This window comes from Drosophila grimshawi, unplaced genomic scaffold (genome assembly GCF_018153295.1).
Source record: "Drosophila grimshawi isolate 15287-2541.00 unplaced genomic scaffold, ASM1815329v1 contig_1369, whole genome shotgun sequence".
NCBI lineage: Eukaryota > Metazoa > Arthropoda > Insecta > Diptera > Drosophilidae > Drosophila > Drosophila grimshawi.
The window spans coordinates 2,455,081-2,477,610 of record NW_025062891.1 but is presented as its reverse complement, the minus strand read 5'-3'; the positions used below and the strand labels follow the sequence as shown (position 1 = coordinate 2,477,610).

General features: G+C 35.5%; 3 protein-coding genes and 1 long non-coding RNA gene across 10 annotated transcripts; 1 reads left to right on the top strand and 3 right to left on the bottom strand.

The window, feature by feature from the left end:
- Window positions 1–192: 192 nt before the first annotated feature.
- On the bottom strand, window positions 193–4,825 carry LOC6561277 (GTP-binding protein 1). Of its 2 annotated transcripts, none has more exons than XM_043214284.1 (5): window positions 4,667–4,825; window positions 3,403–3,761; window positions 2,200–2,380; window positions 1,756–2,098; window positions 193–1,683 (listed from the first exon to the last, which is right to left on the bottom strand). In XM_043214284.1, exons 2-5 carry the CDS (start codon window positions 3,662–3,664, stop codon window positions 454–456), a joined length of 2,016 nt encoding a protein of 671 aa, XP_043070219.1. In that variant the 5' UTR covers window positions 3,665–3,761; window positions 4,667–4,825; the 3' UTR covers window positions 193–453. The 2 variants fall into 2 exon arrangements, with proteins under 2 accessions (XP_043070219.1, XP_043070220.1); XM_043214285.1 differs by lacking the exon at window positions 4,667–4,825 and adding an exon at window positions 3,836–3,905.
- An 839-nt stretch (window positions 4,826–5,664) lies between these two features.
- LOC6561276 (transcription factor BTF3 homolog 4) lies at window positions 5,665–7,421 on the bottom strand. Of its 2 annotated transcripts, none has more exons than XM_032735146.2 (2): window positions 7,302–7,421; window positions 5,665–7,222 (listed from the first exon to the last, which is right to left on the bottom strand). In XM_032735146.2, the coding sequence occupies exon 2, from the start codon at window positions 7,220–7,222 to the stop codon at window positions 6,677–6,679; it is 546 nt and encodes a 181-aa protein (XP_032591037.1). In that variant the 5' UTR covers window positions 7,302–7,421; the 3' UTR covers window positions 5,665–6,676. The 2 variants fall into 2 exon arrangements, with proteins under 2 accessions (XP_032591037.1, XP_001987159.1); XM_001987123.3 differs by having other exon boundaries at window positions 7,313–7,382.
- A 240-nt stretch (window positions 7,422–7,661) lies between these two features.
- Window positions 7,662–20,985, top strand: LOC6561275 (protein shisa-5). Of its 5 annotated transcripts, XM_032735145.1 has the most exons (5): window positions 7,662–7,983; window positions 8,059–8,197; window positions 19,896–20,016; window positions 20,097–20,150; window positions 20,219–20,985. In XM_032735145.1, the coding sequence occupies exons 2-5, from the start codon at window positions 8,095–8,097 to the stop codon at window positions 20,388–20,390; spliced, it is 450 nt and encodes a 149-aa protein (XP_032591036.1). In that variant the 5' UTR covers window positions 7,662–7,983; window positions 8,059–8,094; the 3' UTR covers window positions 20,391–20,985. The 5 variants fall into 5 exon arrangements, with proteins under 5 accessions (XP_032591036.1, XP_032591034.2, XP_032591032.1 ...); XM_032735143.2 differs by lacking the exons at window positions 7,662–7,983; window positions 8,059–8,197 and adding an exon at window positions 9,541–9,722; XM_032735141.2 differs by lacking the exons at window positions 7,662–7,983; window positions 8,059–8,197 and adding an exon at window positions 15,540–15,862.
- On the bottom strand, window positions 11,518–12,140 carry LOC116805088. Its single transcript, XR_006246540.1, has 3 exons — window positions 12,114–12,140; window positions 11,927–12,049; window positions 11,518–11,873 (listed from the first exon to the last, which is right to left on the bottom strand). It is a non-coding gene; the product is annotated as an uncharacterized LOC116805088 (long non-coding RNA).
- Window positions 20,986–22,530: the final 1,545 nt, after the last annotated feature.

The following is a 22,530-nucleotide window of genomic DNA, read 5'->3' as shown; positions in this document are numbered from 1 at the left end:
TGTAAATTTATTATGCAAATTTAAATACGTTTCAACGTCAGGAGTAACACACTGCATGCAACACACAGCATCTGTGTAAAGTAAAACGAATAAAATCCAATTAAAATCATGTTTCTTAAACTTCTACGAAATGATCAGAAAAAATTAAACAAATTCAAATTCAAAATTTGGTTGACTTTAACACTAAACATGGACGAAATCAAAAAACATATTTATTTCTCATTCACTTTCGCAAATTTCGCACAGCATACAAAGTGATCAACGTCGCTCACCGCTAGTGTTCACTGTAGCAAACAGCAGCTGCTTGATTCACATTCTTAGCACAACCGTTTCGCCAAATACTTGGGAGGAGCTTGAGCTTAACAACTAACAAATGTTTTTTGTTTTTGTTTTTTGAATACACACAAAATGCATTTTGGAACAGATTGTGATTTAAAATACAAGTATAAATTTCTAGTTTGGTGGTGGCTCCACCATCGGCGTGGCATCCACGTGGGCGCTGCTGCTGTTGCCGTTGAGGGGCATCGCTGCTGGTTGCACTCGATTGTTGCGTTTCCGCTTGCCACCCCGTCGGCTGCCCTCACGTCGCTCGCCATTCTGTGGCTTCTGATCCTCACCAGCTGCATCCTTGCTGCTGCCGCCGGCCGCCGCTTGTGATGCTGCTGACGACGATCCCTGGCCGTGATGACGCTGCTGATTGTTGCTGCTGTTGCTGCCGCTGCCGTTATTCCCATTGTGGGCACGCGACTGCATCTTGGCCGGCTTGGGTCGATATGGTGAGGCCGCTGCATGTGGCATCGGCTGCAGTATGTTGCCCACCGCCTTGGTGCGTCCCTCGCGAAAGACCAGACGCTGTCCGGCGCGTATGTACTCCGGCTGCTTGATGAACCGGAATTTGACGCGCGCCTTGTCGCCGGTGCGCAAACAGTCGCAGGACATGCGCACAATTGACGCCGTTTGCCTGATGCTGCCGCAGTGCACCATCGCCTGGTAGCGGGCCGAGATCGTTGTCGGATGATGCAGCACCAGGATTTCGCCCTCGAATTCCCAGCAGGCCTGCGGCTTCAGTTCCGGTGATACCATCACCATGCCCTTGCGCAAATACGTCCGCTTGATTTTCTTCAGCGCAAAACTGGCCGTTTGGCCGCAACGCACCCGCTCCACATTCATCCGCTTGCGATGGATGCTCTTGATGGTGATGGGCACAAAGTTGCCAACGGCATTCGGGCCCAGCATGAGGACATCGTTCAGCTTGATGGTGCCCTGCAGACAGGTGCCGGAGACAACGGTGCCGACGCCCGGCACCGAATACACATCATCGATTTGGAATTCCGCTGGCAGATTCTCGGAGCCGGCCATGCGAGTGCTCAACAGATTGAGGAACATCTTGAGCAGCTCCAGATTGTCGCCATTCACATTCGACACCTGGAATATGGGACAGAGGCGCTCGCTGACAAAATTCGTGGCGCTGAGCACCACATCGTCCTGGCTGCGCACCACCACCGGCACCTTGCGGCATCCCTGCGATTTGAGCATCTTGAAGAGCAGCTTCATATTATCCTGCAGCACATTAGGCGGACACATGTCGATCTTGGTGACGACCACAAAGACAGGCACGGCCAGTGCCAAAGCCAGGCCAAGATGCTCCTTCGTCATGCCAATAATGCCTGCATTCGCGCCAATCTACAAGAATACAGACACATTATACATATTTATAAGGGATTAAGGCAGTTGGATGTTGTCGGATTCACTCACCATCAGCATGCCAAAGTCGGGCGCATGCCCCGTCATGCCGAACACGGTTGTCTTCAGGTAGCGTTCGTGCCCCGCCAGATCTATGAAGGTGATGACCTTGGCGGACTTCTCGCATATCTTCACCCAGTCGAGGTGGCCGTGATCCGGTTTATTGACCACGTTGCCAACGCCATCGAAGCCGAGTATGTCGTTGCCCACGGAACTGGTGCGACCGCTTTCGATTTCGTGCTTGTGCCGAAAGAGGCGCTGTCTGGCATGGCCACGCCCATTGTCCAGTTCGCCGTGTGTCAGCACGCCCAGCAGTGTTGATTTACCAGCATCCACATTGCCAACGACCGCAACGCTGCCAGAGAGAGACCGATAGAGAGAGAGACGAGTTAGTCACTGCTGCAGTGCATCCACAACCACATCCACATCCAGATCCATCCAATTGTCGCCACTCACCGTATCTCCATGAAGTCCGTGGTGTCTATATGCTTGCGTATTAGAAACTGTGCCGTTTTGCCCTTCTCGACGGCTCGCTCGCGCAGATTGACCAGGTCCGCATCCATTTCAGCAGCCAGCTGGCGCAGTGTCTGCACAGATGCCTCAAACTCCTCCGCATTCAGGCCGCTATCTCTGCCATCTGTCATAAGAACATGAAATCAATTCTATAACTCAATTTCCACTTTTATGTGCAAAGCATTTTAGTTTAGTTTAATTAAAAATAATATAAACTATTACAAAATATATTATTAATAGGAAAAGTATTAAATCAAATCAAAAATAAAATAACCTTTATTCTTCATCTCTACTTGGCCCACTTGTCTACTTATTCAACACAACATGATGAAATTATGAAGAATCTATGCAATTCTTATTTGTTTTATGCTTGGAAATGCAGCTATTTAAATCAGTCCTTGAATTTACTATGGCAAGAGCAATAAAAGTATTTCCCTGTTACAAACTTTAACATTAAATATAAATATTTCTGCAAATCAATTTCAAATGAATAATTCAAATAATTAAATAAAAATTTATGTCTAAATTCTAGCTAACCTTCAACTCATATTTAATTGAATTGATATATCATATACGATAATTTAAGGATTCCTATGAGTTAAAAATTGAATAATTTTAAAACAATTTATCTCGATTCAAATTTCATTACTGAGAGCGGTCACTGTACTCATCGTATAATTATACAAGATGGTTTGAGCAACTATATGTTGAGGATAGGAATAGTTCAACAATTTAATGGAGTTGGAAATGATTTGTTCTGTTTTGCCTGTCTGACATTATTTGGCGGGAATTCAAATTTTCTATAATCGTTTTTTAAGTGAAATTTCCCAATATTTAAATATATATATACAGTTGCGAACAAAATAATAGCAACACTCACACAAGAAATGTTGTCAACTGTGCCTTTGTTAAAATTTGTAATTATTTTTAACACTTTTCTACTTATTTAAGAAATTTTATGAAAGAAGAAAATTAACATAAAAATATTTGAAAATTGGAAATAAATAAACTATTTGTATAAAGTGCGTCAATTGTGGTAATATTTTTCGCTACTTATTAGATATTTGTCTTTAAAAAAATAAATAAATATAGATATAAAATATAGAAAGATGTATATATTTAATTGAAGCATTACGGATCGCTTACCTTCACCCACGCCGATTTCGTAGATTGTCTCGCCGCAGCTGTCCGCGATGCGATCGAGGATGCGTCGCTTGAGCAGCTGCCGCTGTTCGTCTGTGGGCTGGACAAGGACATCCTTGCCACGGATGCTGGAGTAGTCGATGGTCAGCTGCTGATGCTGCTGCATCTGCTGCGTGGGCAGGCCATCGACTGTGAAAATGTTGCTGCGTGCGCTCTTAATGCCCACGCCCACATTATTGGGCGTTGCGCTCTGCATATTGTTCATATTTGCGGTAGTCTATCTAAAGTTGGCCAATATTTATATCCTTTGAATCATTGCCTTTCTGTGTGTGTATGTGTCTGTCTGAACATGCAGTATGTTTCTACGGGAGCGAACGAGAGAGTGTGAATATTAATAAATATTAGGCAAGAGCATATTTTACAGTTAAAACCTAACCTATCCCACGCCAATTTGTCTTAGCTGAGCTTTGATCGACGTCCGCTTAGTTCTCATTTCACTCATGAAATAAAATGCTCAATGCGGGAAACGCCGCTTTTATTATAGCTGCTGATGAAATATGATTCCTTGACTGATGAAATGCGTGCAAAATATTACACACTTCCAGTGAAGAGAAACAAAGATAGAGAGAGACAGAGGGGACTTCCAGTCATTTGTCCAATTGCATTTGTACACGAAATAACCGTTACTGCTGCTGTTGCAGAACAAGCAATTGGCATCAGCTGATATGAAATTAAGATGGTTGCCCACCAGGTGGGAATTTCTATGTGCCTTGTGCAAAGTACCGCAATTTGGCAGAGACAAAATGCAATTTTGTTTTTGTTTTCTTTGCTGTTTTTATGTAAGCCATTTTTGTTGACGTACACAAAAAGCTAAAAAAAAAAACTGTTATTTTTGTTGCTCTTTGTTTGTTGGCTTTCAAAACAAAATTCTGAAGCAAAGTATTTTTAGCGCCCACACGCACACAAAATGCACACATGTATTATGTGTGTGTTTGTGTGTGTTTTGCATATTTTGACAAATCCAAAACACAACAAATTCCAGGCAAAGCTTTTTAATATTGTTGTTCTTTTGCAACTTGGCGAATAATTGAATAACAAACCGAAAATCAGCTGGGTGATTATTGAATTTAATTGCCCTTTTGCCCATTTCATTTGGGTGCAATTTCAATTGCAATTAAAAGTGAAAGGGTTGTTTTGATATTGAAATTGACTCCTGTTGCAGCAGCAGCCAATGGCCGCCGATTTTTTGTGTTATGCGGCTACTTACAGTGTTAGCGACGTATGGTTTTTTATTGCTGTTTGTGTGTTTGCACTATGCACATTGAATTTTTATGAGCTGCATTCACTAAAATTACATACAAATGTACATAATTAGTAAATGCCTCCGAAATGTTTTCGACTTTTTGCAAGCCACGTAAAATGACGTGGCGTTGCCAGCGTGTCGGACTGCATAGTGGCAACGTTGCGCGGCAATTATCGATAGCAATTCAGCAATTCATTATCGAAGTGCGCGGCACATTTCAATTTGATCGAAAAGGGGAAGTAGAAGTGGTTTAGCAGCCAACGAAAAACCGCAAATTTTATAAAATTTTTCGCTGATTATACTTAAGACTTTTTTTTTCAGCATTTATCACGTTTTTTAAGGCCTTGCACAATTTGATAAGCGAACTAACCGCAATAAATGTTACCAGAAACTTCGCAGCAGAATATATTAACTTTTTTTGGAACGTGACTCATCGGAAATATGTACTATTTACGAACAAATAAAGAAATATTACGCACACATGTGTAAAATTATTTGTATGTGGAAAGTTCTCACCTTTGAGTTTTGCTCGTTTTATTATAATTACGTATATGTTTCCGTGATAACTTGTAGTCATTGTTAATCGCGTTCATCTGTATTAGACTGCAAAACGACGCAGTTGTTTAATAATTTAATTTCACTGGCTTTAAGACAAAGTTGTTAAGACTTCCAAACAGCTGCTCGCGGCTTAATGCTAAAATTTCAATGTCAACAAGTTTATTTTCTATCTCTATCTCTGTCTCTGCCTCGTGCTTCTGCTTTTCTCCCCACCTGGTTTCTCTCTCTTGCGTTCTTCACTCCAAAAGGCGTTGCTAGGCATAACACTACATGCATAAGCCTTTACACAGAGATGTATGCGTGCGTGCGTGCGTCCGTGTGTGTGTGCGTGTGCCGGCATAAAATGAGTTATGCAAGCCAGAAATAAATGCTTACAACAAATGAATGAATGAATGAGTTGGTTGTATTTTTTACAGTTCTTTTTAATGTGTATGATAGTCTAAAAAAATAGTTTACAAATTATAAAAATGTTTTTAACAATTTTGGTACAATTTCGATTTGCATCCATTGTAATTTCCATCCAAAGAGTCTTGTTTCCAACGGTTTGTTTCCCAATGTTACAAATCAAATGTTATTTTCCAGATCGGGTGAGAAATGAATCGGTTTTTAGTTGGCGGCGGGTTTGTGAAACGGTTACCAAATAAAACTCTTAGCAAGGCTTCTGCTTTCTTCTTACATATTGTGTTCCTATGTATTCCATATGTGGGCTGAGGGAGGAGGAGGAGTAGGAGGAAAGAGTAATGCTTATGCTAAAAATATATATTCAACACGCTCTCTCATCACAAATGGTTGCTGCTGCTCCCGCGCACACAACTGGCAATGACTTATTCTGGAGTGTTTGTCTTTGTCGCATCACTTTGAATATACATATATAAGTGTGTGTATGTGTGCATGCACTCATCATATACAATATTGGAAACGTAAAAACTGTAAAACTATGTATATATATGTGTATGTAAATGTTTGCTTGTTTTCTTTTGTGGGAGGCAAAAAACAAGAGAATGCGCTGAACGTGTGTGTGTGTCTGTGAATGTAGTGGAAACGTGCTTTATCGCTTGAAAATACATAATATATATATATATATTTGTTGTTGTACATAATATCGCTTAAGCGCGCTTCCAGCTATAAACTAGTATTTTTGTCGTTTTAAGTTTTGAAAATACCCTTAATATATTAATATAGTTATTATATCTTTTATGTTTGTTTTCTGTGTTGTTTCTTAGAGCTCACTTGGATGCCTTTATTTTTTGTATTTTTTTGTTATTAGTGTGTGTGTGACATGACCCCCAACTTGAAAGAAGAAGTACTTGTATGTTTTCGTCCACTTCCTTCTCCCTACTCCTATTCGTTCGTTTTGTTTGTGTGTATGTGTGTGCTGTTAAAATGTATGTGTGTGTTTTGGTTGTAGTTGTGGGTTTAGGCAGATGCCGCAACTTCACCAGATTTCTTGGCCTGCTCAGCACTGGCACCGGCAATGGCGACCTCCTCAAAATTCTCCACCAGATCGGGGACATCATCGTCACCAGCATCCGCAGCAGCAGCAGCAGCTGCGCCACCAACACCAGCAGCTGCAGCGCCACCAGCAGCGCTGCTCTTGTTGGCAATTTCGGATGCGATCTTCTTCAGCTGGTTAATGTCCTGGGGGCCCAATTGCGTCAAAATCCCGGGCAGCATCTCGGAGATCGTCTTGTTCTCGCCATGGCCGGTGATGGCGAACGTGTTCGTTGGCAGCGATGCCTGCGCCTTGGGATTGTTGAAGTGGATGACGGTGCCGTCGTTCTTGATGATGTTCACCTCCTCGATGCCGGGTATGGTGTTCACCGACAGTTTCTTCAGCGACGACTGCAACTTCTTGTCATCGGTTGCGGGGGTGGAGTGGACAATCTTCTTCTTGCGACGTGGGGTGCCCTTGCCGCCAATGCGCACCTGCGCCTGCAACTTCTTCAGCTTCTCGGGATTCATCTGCAAGTTGAGAGAGACGCGTACGTAATGTGCAAATTAATATGTTGTTGAGTGTGCTGGGTTTTGATTTTGGAATTACTTTGATATTACTATTTAATTTAGCACAGATTTCAGCCCGAAAAAAAACACGTGCGCCCAGTTGTAGTCAAATGTCAAAAAGAAATCGCCATGATAAAAATGGCAAAGCAGTATGTATAACTGTTCGTAGTACTGCTAACAAACACTAAGGTTTGTGTTTTCTATCGATACATTGTACAAAATGCACTAAATAATGCCATCGGCTTAGTGTTCTGCATTCCAGAGTATATCAATATTGATTTCAAAAACTAACAATAATTATATTCAACATTTTCTCGTTGTTTTTTCCATATAAAATGCCAAACGATATACGATAGACTATCGATATCACACAGCTGTTATTGTGGGCACTAAACACAGTACAGCTAGTCAGTGTTGTGTTACGCCCGCTGAACGCTTGCCGTTTAAGGCGGAGCAGCTCTGCCAACTGACGACAAGTGGTCAAGATTAGCGCAATCTCAATCCCAATAATAGATAAGATAACGCGTATTATAAAGTTTGATTAAACCAACGAAACTCGTTTAACGATTAAACGCAATAACCGTGCTCTAACTATTGCCAACTGACACGTGTCGATGCATTAACCAGAGGATAACAAAGAGAGACACAACTGCAACAAGTGGAATTTTATTAATAATTAATAACTTAAATATCGTTTGTGATTGCAATAGAAGCCAATTAACGTGAGTCTGTCATAATTTCTACACTCGCGCCTCTCTTTTAACGTTTTTTTTTTTACATTTCATGTGTTCCATCAGGCACTGGATAATTTCGAAGTTTTCGACGAGTTCGCAATGGATTTCTGGGGTATTTTCATGTTCTGCCTTCTGACGTTTCTCGTGATGAGCTGCTGCGGATATTGCTGCACGAGCAAGCGACGCGGAACGGTACTTTCAAGTGAGTGCTGCTAATCGTATCAAAAGCTCTCCTCTCTTCCCATGACTCATTTGGCCAGTGATGATGGCATGCTTGTGGGGCTGAAAGGGGAGGGGGTGACGAGGGGAGGGTGTGGTTTTACTGATATGATTTATACTGAATTCGTGTTTCTCTTCAATAACTTCATGACAAACCATTAATTGTGCATATTGTGTGACAGGGCTCAAGTTTCAGTATCATTTTCTTGTCAATTCATTTTCATTTACGATATGACTTAATCTCATTTATTGTGTCTACGCGGAGTTTTTTGTTTTTTCTGGAATTGTTAGACACTCTCTTTCGTAAACATTGTCGTACGAGAATCGATATATGTCTTATATACAATATACATACGCAGTGCTTTGACGTTTACGGTTGGTTGGCGAAATGAGTTTCAGCGAAGTTCTCTCCACATGCCATCGAAACCTTTTCATCAATTATTTGATTATAATATAAAAAATCCAAAATACAATTCATCTTCCCTTCTGCTATACATATATATGCCTATATATATAGGCAAATGACTAATAATTATTTAATTATTGTGTGTTATCTTATCTAATGGCTTTATTCGACTGTCACATAGTCGCCTGACCTCCGTAATAAATTTAATTGTGTCACATTCAAATGCTCTATAACGTTTCTGATATTTGAGATCAATGATTGCATAATTTTTGTTTCGTTTTGGATTGGAAATAATTTGAATATTTGTTTGCGTAAAAATATCACAAATTTTATTTACCTCCATAAATGCTGTCTGCTTTAATGGTTTACAAATTTATGTACTTTATGGGTACTTCTCTGTTGATCTTGCACTGTAAGAGAAGAATATGAATAATTTTTGAAATTACGATAGAAAAAAATACTAATACAAATATTTTGCTACGTTATCTTTTAGAACAATTCTATATATTTTATTTATTTAATAAGTATTATATATACAATTTTCTCAATTCTCCTAATATTATTTATATTTTATTTTCTTTTAAATATATTTTTAAAATTGTTTACTTCAGGGAATAACGTTTCAACTCAAGTGAAACTTTCGAACAAGGGTTCCTTCTGAATTTGGGATTTTAGAAAAAAATGATATACATTATCAAAATAATAGTTTTATACTTTTCATACTTGGGATACTTTTCATACTTGAGTTAAACAGATTTCACTGCCTTGCATTTTCGTCATGCCCCAAAAATTGTAGAGAAATTATGTACCTTATTTTTATGTATATGAAAAGTGCTATTATAGATAACTCAATTTTCGTTTTTTACTTGATAATTAAGTAAAACCTTTAAATCAAGGCATGTGTAGAATGTCGTTCAGTACAAGTGCAACTTTCGAACACCTTAAAAGAGCGCGGTCGTTTTAGACTTCAACATGGTTTACATTTACTGCGACGTTTGGATACCAATTGTTGTAGTGTTCTGTGTTCTTACATTAATAGCTATTTTGCGAATTATTAAAATGCGTAAAATGCGTGCGCAGAACGCAACACTTGTCACTAGCGGTAAGCGAACTTCTATCTAAAATTGGTATACATTTAAAGTCCTTTCCCCCCTGATAGTTGATATTTTAGAGATAATATTTTACGGAATTTTACAGAGTGGATTTGAATGAAATCTTATCAAGAGTGCCACAAATAATTTTTGTCATTTGCGTTACTATTCAGATTAGTATGCGTAATCGCTGACATTTACTTTGAATTAAAATTTATTTATGTTTGACATTAGTTCATAGATTGCTTGTCTTTGACGTCAGTCCACCTTTAGGATCGCTATGATGCCACTTGTTAATAAATTGATTAGAATTATTTTAAATATAGAATTCGAGTGAAAATACTTATTAAAATGTTGTATTATAATTAGATTTGTACTTGAATAATTTTGGAGATTTTGGCATGTCATGTTCACTGTCGCACATGGCTATAGTGAACTTATATGCAATGATTTCAAATTGATGTTTCGATCTGGTTTTCATATATCTTCAATGAATCATAACAAGAGTTAAGTTAATTAAAAATGGCAGAAAATTATCCGAAATTCCTTATTTTATGAAAAACAAAAGTGAAATTACTATTTCATAAATTCTGCATAATAAATTTCTCAATAGATATTTAGAACGACTGTTATATTTTTATCTAGCATCGCAGTTTTGAAGCCTTAAACTTTGTCTTTAACAGCACCTATATTACTTTCTTTGAGTAAATATATATAATTTAAATGATTTGTTATTTACTTGAGCCTATAACTCATCAGCCGCCCCTCGTAAGATGCCACAGCGATCGAAGTTTAAAGAAAACTCCGGAGCTCTAATTATTTGAAATGCTTTGGGTTGTGATTTGGCCAAAATATAAATAAAACTTGGCTACAAGCGTAAAGCAGTATAAGAAATCAATTATTCTAATACAAATTGAATGGGATCGGTTAAATATGCAACATGGTTAATCATTGCATTTTACCTTTTTATTTCATTTAAATCAATAATACATACTTAACAAGTATATAAAATTGTACATAAAATAATAACACATTCCAAAAACCAACAATAATCTATAAACAAAAATGAAACAACTTCAAGTTACATAAAATGGCTTAAATCTAAAGACACTGAAGAAATTGTAACCATCAGATCACTGTCGTTATCATTTATCGCTGGCAAGGATGGGCCTGGCTTAAAAAAATTGTCCAACGTTGTTTGTCTTGCCTTGTCTATTTCGTTCTTCAGTGATTTATAACAGTTAATGGCTGAGTTAATTCCTGGAGAATCTTTCGACGTCAGGATCGAAATAGGAAAAGGCTTTTGATGATGTGTACGGAGAACGCTTAATTAGCTATTTTGAAAATTCAAATTTAAAAATATTTAACTTTGGTATTCTAAGGTTTCACAATAAATAAACATTTTAGCTAGTTCATAAATTAGATTGTTTCTGGCGATTATCTAAATTTCAGTTCAATTTGTTCTGTATATTTAAAAACATATATTTAAAATTCAGTTTTTGATTTATTCTCAATATCCTGCGAATCCAAAAGAGCTGATAACATTTAACTTGATTACATTAAACTATCAAGTTTATTTTATTGTTCATTCTACAAAATTGTCTAAAATGATGACTAACTGTTATTAAATACGCTTTAAGTTTTTTATTACCATCTTGAGAGGCCTCCGTGGAAATTTCTTTGATTGTTTTTACTGCTGTCGTCACGATACTGTGTAATTTAATAATTATGTTCTTATGTTGATCACAGTTGACGTCAGTAGACGTTGCGGTGTTTGGGATAATCTACATAAATAATGCTTATCGGTGGCGATACGAGATGGTCAAGTCTTTTATTGGTTTAACCCGATTCCACTCGGGCAGGCTGAGCCACTTGCTTTAAAAAAGAAATGCTTTTTTATACTTATTATAATCGATCAGGTAATTGGCAGTTGTAAATTTAGACTCCACTTTAGTATTTTATAGTCTACTGCGTGTTGGGTTAATCAATTCCTTAAAAGCCTTGACGTCACAAACATCTAGTTGGCTTTGCCATATCTTATCTGATAAATGCCAAGTTAGCCAACCGAATGCTTTAAAGCGTACGCAATAAACACCCATCGGATTTATTTACTCATCACCTTTAAAGAGATGCACAACGCGTAGTCCAAAAGTGAAATTCAACTAAAAATAAATGCAAATCAATCGAATTTATAGTCTTAAATAAATATATATACCTATATCATATATTCACAATGGCACACGAGCCCACCGACAAGGATCTGGAAATCTCCACAATTGTTCTGATCTGCTTGTTTTTCGTCGCTTTTACGGCCATGTTGACGGTCATCGTACGCAGCCTCATCAAAAAGCATAAGAATCAAAAGTGTTATTCCATCGACAATTGTTAGTTAGTTAACTTACCTTCATTTATAATGTTAAGAAACAATTAGCTATAAATTAATTTTGTGTTTGTGCTATGCAAATATTTATTTTTAAAGCCAATTAAAAATATGGAATATTTTATTACAAATTTTGTGTGTTTTTGAAATGTGGGAACGCTCGAAATATTTAAATATACGAGATCATAGAAAAGTATGCCATATTGTTTTATTTATAAACTAAACAAAAAATACATTGAGAACGTGTTAAAGAGTTAAACAATAAGGCATTCGTAAACAGTGAAATTTTGTTACAAAGAAAAACAAACAATGAAATGCTGATAAAGAAAACAAAATGAATTTCAACTGGAATATTACATTTATTGTGATTTTAAAATCTCTTATGCATATATTGTATTTCCTCTTGAGAGCATTTCTACTGACGCTTATCAATTTTGCCGACATTTTCATACTTGAATTGCTCGAATGCAAATGTTATTATTGTAGATAAGCTTTATTTAAATAAATACATTAAAAGCTATAAATAAAATATAAAAAATGACTTAAGTAGTAAATTCAAACACTGCTTACTGCAAGTAAACTTTAATGAACACAATTATTTTTAATAAATCACTTCATTATTTCTCATAGGTAAATTTTACATACAACATAGAAAACAGTGAGAACATTTTTCTTTTTAATATTTTTTGTATTTTTCATATTATTTCTCAAAGTACTGAAAAGTTTTTAAGTCATTTCAAATGACTGTCAAGTATTCAACATTTTAAAGAACTTACTTAAGTGAATAATCAACATCGTATGTGAATTGCAATGATATTATTATGCCATTAATTTAATTTTAAATATGTATATGCAGAAAAAGATAATCTTTTTGTGAAAAAGTTTGGATTTTGTAAAGTTTACCAGTCAAGTTTTTATTTGTATGTTTCTTTTGTTTGAAAATACAAATTCCTAGAAATATGGAAAATTGCATTGTAAATTATACATTTGCAATATTTTTTTTGGTTTACCAATCTATTGTATTTTTTGATTTTTTGTTTCGTTTATTTTAAAGTTAAGTTATGAAATTTCATATATATATTTAGATAATTTAGTTGAATTTTAAATTATTCAACTGTTTGCCATTAGCAGTATTTTATAGAGTTTATGTTTGAATTTTTTTGTACAGTTTTGTAAAATGTAGTTGGATTGTAAAATATACAATTATAAGCAATTTGCAGTATATTTTTTTTTTTAGATTTTCCATTAAACTTAGTTTTTTTATTTTAGCTTCAGAAATTACTTATATATTCATAGAATATTTGGTTGGATTGTAATTCATACAACTGTAAACCATGTCCAGTGATACGGAGCTGATATCAGTCTGAAGCGCACTGATTATCTCATTATTTATAATTATAGATTTGGTGATAATTATGTTTATAACTAGCCTCAGATTGTTATCATTTGTGCAGAAAAGCTTTCCATTCAACCTGAGCAAATAATGAGAGAACGTAACTGATTCAAGTTGAGAGTAAAATTCCAACGTAATTTTGCTTCTGTCTGACGCTGACAAGCACTTCAAATGACAGTTAAATCAGTTATCAATGGCTAACACACACACACATACTCACACAGACACAATCTATAAATATGTTTACGTTCCTCTTTGCGGCTGAAAAGCGTTGTACAGTTTGTAGGGGGTCCTTGTGTCCTTTATCCCAGTGCTGGATGACACAAGCAACTGTTTTTGATTTTCACATTTATTTTCTATTTGTTTCTTGCATTGATTCTTATCGGCAACTATTTTTCTTTCGATTGCATCTCTTCTTATTCTTGGACACTTGGCTTAGTCCAGTGCCAAATCGCATTGCAGTTGTTGGTTGCAAATCATTTGCATTTGTGATTTGGTTGTGAGCTGAACGGATATAGCCATGTACATATAGACATATGAATACAAAACGAATTCGAAAAGTGCTGCTAAATGGACTATCTGGCATTTCTGCCACTGGCCGTGCTAATACTCATAGTTGGCATAACACTCGCATTTATTCATTTCATTCGCTGTTGTTTCGTTGCCAAAATGTATGTGCAACTCTTTCGACAAGCCGGTGAGTAATGTGGCATTTACTATCTGAATCAGTGTCCGTGTGATGAGTGTATTTTTTATACATCTACCAAAGAGAAACGTAGATCTAACAGTGCAAAAATCTGGATAAATTTACTTTTTCCGACCGAAACAATCCAAACTTGAACTATAAAAAATAATTCAAAGAGACCAAGTTTTTTGGACTCTCTGAAAAATATTCTAGACTTGTGGCCTTTTAGTAGACTGTGCAAAAAATCTTTTGGCGCCAAAAGTAACTCTCCTTATTATTACTATTTCTAAAACCAGGGTTTTCCCATTCTTAATTCAAATGTAGATGTTTTCTAAATTTTAGAAAAAGGTTTGTAAAGTTCCGGTTATTGTTACTTGCATTATTATTAAACATGACTTTTTGTTTATATAATTTAATTCTGATCGTGACGAATTTTGTGCTTTTTGAGTAGCATACTTTTTGAATAGTGTAAACAAAAAGTGCAATTGTTGATTGGTTACCAATAAACTATAATTTATAGATATATTAAAAAGATAGAGAGACTGCGAAGGGGCAATTCATTATTACTATTATCATTTATTTACGTTGTTAACTTCTGTACAATTTGGATTGCCTTTGCCAATGAGTCACGGCTGCGGTTATCAGTTTGATAAGGCCTCGTTTCTCGGGAATCACAAGTTTTGGTTCAATGCACAATCTATGTTTATATTTATAAATCTGTGATAATACAATTAAAATTGTAAATCAAAATTGTTAAATTGTTAGTTCCGCATAATCGATGAATAATTTTGCATACAAATGATTCATCGACTTACAATTGGCGTATTTCAAAAAACCAGTTTTTGTCTCAGTTGCAGTTCTCAGTTTGTGTTAGTCGAAAGCATTTCTGAGGCACATGCAGATTTTGTTATGCTTAGTTTATACTATATATTAGAACTATAACTGTAACTATAACGAAAGCTATACTTGTCTAAATGCAAATGATTCAAATGATCAGGAACACAATGATCAATTTTCACTCTCAGCTTATGTTGCCTGTGTTTTTGTTTTTATAGTGGCTTGAATAGCTTGTGTCTGGTGTATTTAACTCTGTATAAGTTGTAATTGACATCGAGTAGTAAATACTTGACTTTTTAGTTTTAGCTAAGTTCTGAATTGTCATCAAAACTGAGTTGCACAAAACTCGAATGGGATGTCGGAAAATGTCCGCAGATGTATATATAATATAAGAAAAACTGGTTTTTTACAAATGATTTTTACAAATTTCCCCATTAATGCTGTTGCACATCGCTGCTAGGGTATTTCCAATTTTATAGCATCACTGCGAGCAATCTATAAGCGGGATTGCCAATCAAATATTGTCTCAGTTGCAGTCGTCGCGTTGTTTGCATTAAACGCGTTTAGCTTTTTTTTTCTCGGCTGGCGCTTGGAACTATTATTATAATGTCAAATTTAAATAAGATACCTGTGTACATTGGCGATGAAACTGTGTACGTCAACGATTTTGAGAGAGGCCTCTTTAATCATGATGAATCACATATTCATAAAAATCAATTCGCGACGGGACTTAATGTTTTTATGTGTCTTGTTATTCTTTTTTTTGTTTTGATAATTGTTTGCGCTTGTCTAAAATGCTGTGTTAGCTACTGTACGCGTCGTCGACAACAGCCGCAACATGCTGAATTTTGTAATAGTAAATATCTAAGATTTTATTTTTGTATATATTTATAAATAAGAAATGACATTATTATGTTTTTTAGCGTGTTCTATTTATAATTTGAGTAATTGGATTATACAAGTGTTTGTGGGCTGTGTAAATAAAGCTGTAGTTATTTATTCAATGACCTGAACGCAACAAGCAGAAATTGATATTTGATATATATATAATCAATAAGTTGTGTTTTTATATGCTCTGATGCCGAAAGTACAAACGTATATTGAATCCCACAACCAATCTGCCTGAAATACCTGATTTTGTCAATCGATAAAGTCGTGTATCTTAGACAATTTCAAAGCTAGAAAAGTTACCAATCTGTGAAGGTTGATTATTTGGAATTCCCATAAAACATTGATGCAAAAATTAATTGTTTCTTTGCCACCTATTATTAGCTGGTATTATTATTATTATCACGGCAACGTTTACTCTGTGTGGTTTGCGGCTATCAGATCCACTTACGCGACATCAACAAATTCGATATTGGTAACACGCTGTTGCAAATATCTGCACAAGAGATAGCTCAGCAACATGTTATCAGCCTGATAAGGATGACTGGCTACCAAAAATTTGATGGTAACTGCATAGTTGAGGTACTGGCTAGAAAACAATAAACTGAGAAACCAAAGACAGCAGAACGCCTCCTTCCTCATAAAGAATATGTATGCATTGGTTATCTGCAAGCTGATCATAAATGAGCATAATGTAAACATTTTAAATACAGGAAGCCAAGCCAGGCCGGAAATAAACACAGAGCACTGTAAACAAATGTCTCCGAGATTCATTTCTGCAGAAGCTAATAAAGCACATAAGAAGATAAAATAAATAGCAAATTTATTTATACTTTCAAGAAAACGGAGTAGAATTCGAACATGGTAGCACAACGGATCAATTCTGACATAATTGTGTTGGTTTTATTGACCAAAAATCACCTAACCTAACCCAAACTAAATAAATTCTCATTTGTTGAAACTTATTGGCAAAATGGATTAAACTTGGCAACTTGGCGGTTGATGCTGATCACGAAGAGAAGATTTTGTTCTGCGAGTCTCGAAATTTGTTTTTATTTATTGTCGCGATTGTTTGCATTGATTGCGATTGTCGGAATATGTCGGGAAAATGGTCTGATGGTGTGTCCCTTCAGCAATTTTGATAGTCATTCCCAATATTTTTGGAAATTGTTTAGTTTCAGGTATACATATAAAAGACCATAGCAGAATGGAACCAACATCAATTTCACTATTGAGCATATGAATATTTTGTTGTTTCTCTTGAGTCCATAGAAAAATGACGCAAATTAATCAAATGAGTGAGCAATAACTCAATAAAGGTATTCAATGTCTGAGTATCACTTGTCATACATATATTTTGGTCGATTGGGTACATTTTTGGAGTTCAACTAAAACGTTCAAGATGAATGCATCTATTTTTGAAGTCGAATACTGGTCATATATGACACAGCGACTGCATCTCGATTTGAAATGTGTTGTTAACGAAATAATTACATTGTTCATTCTTAGTGCTTTGGTCTTTGCGTATGCCCGGCTTATAGACAGAGATTTTAACGAACCTCAAATGACGAAAAAGCAAATGAAATTGAGTTCAGTGAAAGTGATGTCATTATAATTATGGCTGGAAAAATTGAGATATTTTTTAAAAAAACCAAATTGTTACCTCAAGCAAACCTTTACAAAGTGGATATGTAAGAAATATTCTAACTTAAATTGAAATTGAAAATGACATTTTATTTGTCGCTTATCGTGAGAAGCACTTCAGTTTATTAACACTGCTCTAATAATAATTATTTTCATAAGGTAATTAGACTCATCAGTTTGTGTGGCACGCATTAGCTCAAATAATGTAGAGCAAAAGTGAATTAATTCTGTGGATTATCCAACTATATAGTTGGATTCAGTTCAGTTAACTGGGAGCTGTCTTAAAATGCAGAACTATACAATACGAACTGTTACAAGTTGCTCAGTTCATATATCTCCAATTCATTGACGTTTGTCTACATTTTCAAGATGCTCCTCAAGATGATCAGCTATGGCCTCGGCTTCGGTTTGGTTACATATTTCGTGCGTTATAAGCGTCGCCAGCGTCGTGTTAAATCATTAACCGATCTGAGTAAGTTGTAGGACAATTATCTCTGTTCCTTGAATACAATTTTAATGTAATCGAAACAAAATATACTGATAGAAATTACATTAAAAGCAAATATCGATCCAAAATAAACAAAATAATAGAAAATGAAATTAAAAATATATTAATTAAATCTCTTAATATTTTAAAAATTCAGATCAATCAAATGAACATATAAATATATCAAATAAAAGAAAATTAAATTTAATATTCCAGCTATGCAGTTACAGCTATAAGCTATAAAGTTTCAAGAATATTTTACGCTTCAGGACTAATAATATGCTCCTATTGAAAACATTGTGAATCTTTTTCAAAACTAGAATTAACTACAAGATTTGTAACTGTGTAGTTATCTTTATGATTGTTAAGATTGCCCCTATATTAATTGCCCTAGAAATTGCCACTCATTGAATGACTTGCGCATTTTGTTATCGCTAGGCCAAGTTATGCATTTTGTTAGTCGTTTTCCGCTTGTTGCGCAGTGCGTATTGTTTTGGATTTCGGTTTTTAAAATAAGCCATGGATAATACCGGTCTTGCGTGGATACTGTTTTTCACATTTGCCATATTTTTTTTAACCTCTTGGGCGGTATTCTTGACAAGAGGACGCAAACGTCGATCGGAGCTCATAGCGGGTGCAGGTCTGTCAAAGTGTTTTTTTTTTTTATAACTAATATATATAAATACGCCAAATGTTTGATAACAACACATTAAATATATGTCTTTTGTAATTCTAATCCACTATTTCTATTCTATAACATATTGCTTATCAGTTGAACTGATAACTTTGAAAATGTTCACACAAATTTGTTACCTGCACTTGAACACTTCATTCATTCGTTCATTGCGTGCTCATTTTAGACAAAAATTGAAGTTTCGATATTATGTTTAATTAGTTTTACCATTGCATCTCTTTAATCGATCTATCTTGTGTTTTAAATTCGCCCAGAAACTAAAGCTAAAGTATTCCAATAATAGAATTCTACTTCCAAACTATGGTAAATACTTTGGGCTTATTTCATATCTTTAACTGCTTGTATGTGTTATCAGTTAAGTATTTTGATCAATTTATTTTGACTTCAGATTCTGAATCATTTTAAAAATCGGTTAGTTCTAGTTTTGGGTAAATAGACTGTCTTTCATTCTTGCCAGCTCGAAAGTAGGAAAGAATTTCATTTTGAGTGTTCTACTTATTTAGAGTGGTTGTTTGATAACTGATTATTCTATTACCACCTTTGTTAGTGGCCTAATTAACGAGAAAAACACTTGACAGACAAAGAATCAAACGCTGAGGTGAAAGTGTTCGACTCTGAGACACTCAGTATATTGTGTAAAAAATATATATTCCTCTATCATTTTATTTCGACCATTGTAATTCTTTGAAAAATTTGTATAAATGGAAAAATTCTGTGCTTTTGCTAATTAGAGCACCAAAACGTACACTTAGAAAATGGAAACGAAAACATTTTGGACACGCGAGAATATCTTTAATATTACATTGTCAGCTAACTGATATTATGCATATCAAGTGGAAACTGCTTACAACAGGGTACAACAAAAATATACGTTTTCGTTAATCAAACTATAAACTATAAAAATGTTTACGAATATTTTGAGTGCAGTTTGTAAACTGCAGTTTTCATTGTCAACCCAAAGACTGCGTTTGGCATATATACGAATAATGTCAGGTGGAATTGTGATTGGTTTATGTTTGGCATTTATAATGTATGTGATTATCACAGTTGTGTTATATATGAAACGGGATTTACAGGCATCCTCAAATGTGGGCCATGTAATAAGTGAAGGTTAATTAATACTAAATCTAAATGAAAATTGTAATTAATTATATTTTGATTCATTTTTATTTGCAGCGCCAGTTGTGGTTACATCGGCCACACATACAGCGCCTGGCGGTTATCCCGTTACACAGATACCAGCCACAACCTATCAGCCTAACACCTATGGAACCCCATATCCTGCACAGACCACCGGGTAAATACTAGATACCACACATATAATGTAAATACAAGCCACTAATGTGTATTTATATATATATATATATCTCCCCTTAGTAACGTGAGCGTGCAGCAGATGCCCATGCCCATGCCTGGAGTACCAATGCCTGGGTAAGTTATAACAGCACTTTACACATATACATTCAGCAGGTGCACTTACTATTTATTTCTAATTGCAGCATGCAGCCGAATGTGGTAGCATATCCGCCCATGCCAATGCCGCAGCCAGGAGCTGGAGCTGCGAACATGAATCCCCCCACATATGACATGGCCATGGCTAATTCTGGGCCGAGCGTTATGCCCGGTGGCTACGAGAAGCAAAGCCCCTACAATCCCAACTATGCCCAATAGAAATTAGAAAATCGTGTGGCAATTGCTTGGACAATTGTCTTGTGCGCACTTTCGAGCTGTTTACGGAACTTTTACGAATGTACGCTTCAGAGTCGCTTAATAACGTTAGCTATAATTTGTAATATTGTTATACTATTTGCTTGCGGTATTATGGGGCATCCGAGAAGTACCAAAGTGAAGAGCCATCTTTTTGTATTCATTGTATTCAAAACACCATAAATATTTTATAGTCGTTCACGCATAATTGTGATGTAAATAGATTAAGTTCGATCTATTTTTAATTTATTTATCATAAGAAAAAAAAAAAATAATAAAAAAAAATAATAAAATTGTGAAATGCACATAACTATGTAAAGTCTTATGCATATTTCTGTGTATTTTCATAACTCAACTCTACACCAGGAAATAGTGTATTTATTTAGTCATTGTTGTTGAGAGACAATTCATAGCTTTACTTTTGATGTATTTAAATGGCTTCTACCAGCTTGTTTTTGTTAAAGCGATGCATTTACTTAATCGAAACGAATTGATTATAGATCTGTTAGTTACGACTTATTCAAACCAATAAATTATATAAATAAGTCATCAGTTCTTAGCTTCAAATTTTGTATTAATTGTTGCCACTTTGTAAGGGGTTGATTTGTGAAATGAGCTACAATTTGCTGCTGCAACTTGCGCCGCTGATGCTGCAGCAGTTTAATTTGACTGCTGCTATGCCGTTGCCGCTGATATATCTGCCACAAAATGAAAGTATTGGCCACGATATTGTTAACGTTTTGCTGCCCACTTGGCTTAAGGATATTTTGAGCTAATGACGCCAAAGATCGACGGGTGACTTTTGAATACTCGTGCGTTGATTTTGTGTAACCAATAAATGGATTGTAACAAAAGCCAGTTTTTATTTTAATTAAGAAGTAAATTCTTATATTAATAATCAAGATGCGATCATGACTAAGGTCACCAGGCAAAAGTCAACATAATCGGACCATAATATAGCTGGCATAGGAACAATCGGTCGAAAGATGAATTTGAAGGTGAGGGATCGACTTACGTGCCACACACTCTGCTACAATTTAATTACACAAAAGAAATCATTTTCGTATGATAATTGTTTCAGGAAAAGTGACAGATGAAATATAGAGGTATTTATTTACCAAAATTCAATTTAATTTTATAAATTTACTTGCAATCGTTTGACCAGAAATTGATTTGAACGATTGTATACCAGATGTGACTGGAATAGATATACAGATAAAGCCTTTAAAGGAAAGACTACGTTCTGAGAATTAAGTAGTCTGAAGTCCAAAGAATTTAATTATTTGGGTATCAAGAAAAATATAGGAATTGCGAACAACGAAGAAATACCTCTATGGTTATGATAATTATATTTGTTTTCTTTTTTATGGAGAGGACCAAATTCCAAAAAAAAAATCTTGATATTCGATAAAACCGGAAATATATACGTTGATCCTAATTAATAATATACTCGCATATACTTACAAGGGTCAGAGATGCTTCCTTCTGCCTGTTACATACTTTTGCAAAAAACCCCATTCCACATTACCTTTTTACACATTTTTTATGGCTTCAGGGAATTAAAATTATTTTACTTTTTACGTTTTTAATTTAAGTTTTTCTTTAATCAGATTTCAGTTTAGTTTGATTTGATCATAAATTTGTGTAAATTTAAATGCATTTGGTTGTTGCTCGTACTGCAACAACTGCCAACATTTTGTGTTCGTCTTGTTGGCACCTAGAGCCACCCTCCTGTGCAGGTGGCGCTAAGTCATGCCACTCAAAGTCAGCGGTGCAAAGTTTGCCGGCAGTTCAGCATCGCGTTTGGCGTTGACAACTTCAGCAAACAATATTTTTATCGTTCTCTCGCCACACTTTCAACAGTTTTATGCGTTTTTTTATGTCACACCCAATCCCGGAGATGGAAAAAGAGGTTGGAGCAAAAAATGCGAACGCAGCTTGAAATGTCCGACAACCGCAAATAATTCCCATCCCAACCAAATGGGCAAGTATTACTATAAAAACTACAAGAATAATTTATTAATGAATGAAAAATTCTCTGCAATTATTAAACAATTTTTCAAATTAATGAATCACACTTTTTTATAATAAAATAAATCATTTT

Coding starts and splice junctions, on each gene's coding strand:
- LOC6561276 (XM_032735146.2), bottom strand. CDS start 7,222: ATGAATCCCGAGAAGCTGAAGAAGTTGCAGGCGCAGGTGCGCATTGGC.
- LOC6561275 (XM_032735141.2), top strand. CDS start 15,613: ATGTCAAATTTAAATAAGATACCTGTGTACATTGGCGATGAAACTGTG. Junction 15,863..19,895: donor ACATGCTGAATTTTGTAATA/GTAAATATCTAA, acceptor TTTTATTTGCAG/CGCCAGTTGTGGTTACATCG. Junction 20,151..20,218: donor CCTGGAGTACCAATGCCTGG/GTAAGTTATAAC, acceptor TTCTAATTGCAG/CATGCAGCCGAATGTGGTAG.
- LOC6561277 (XM_043214284.1), bottom strand. CDS start 3,664: ATGAACAATATGCAGAGCGCAACGCCCAATAATGTGGGCGTGGGCATT. Junction 2,381..3,402: donor CGAAATCGGCGTGGGTGAAG/GTAAGCGATCCG, acceptor TTCTTATGACAG/ATGGCAGAGATAGCGGCCTG. Junction 2,099..2,199: donor ACGGACTTCATGGAGATACG/GTGAGTGGCGAC, acceptor TCTCTCTGGCAG/CGTTGCGGTCGTTGGCAATG.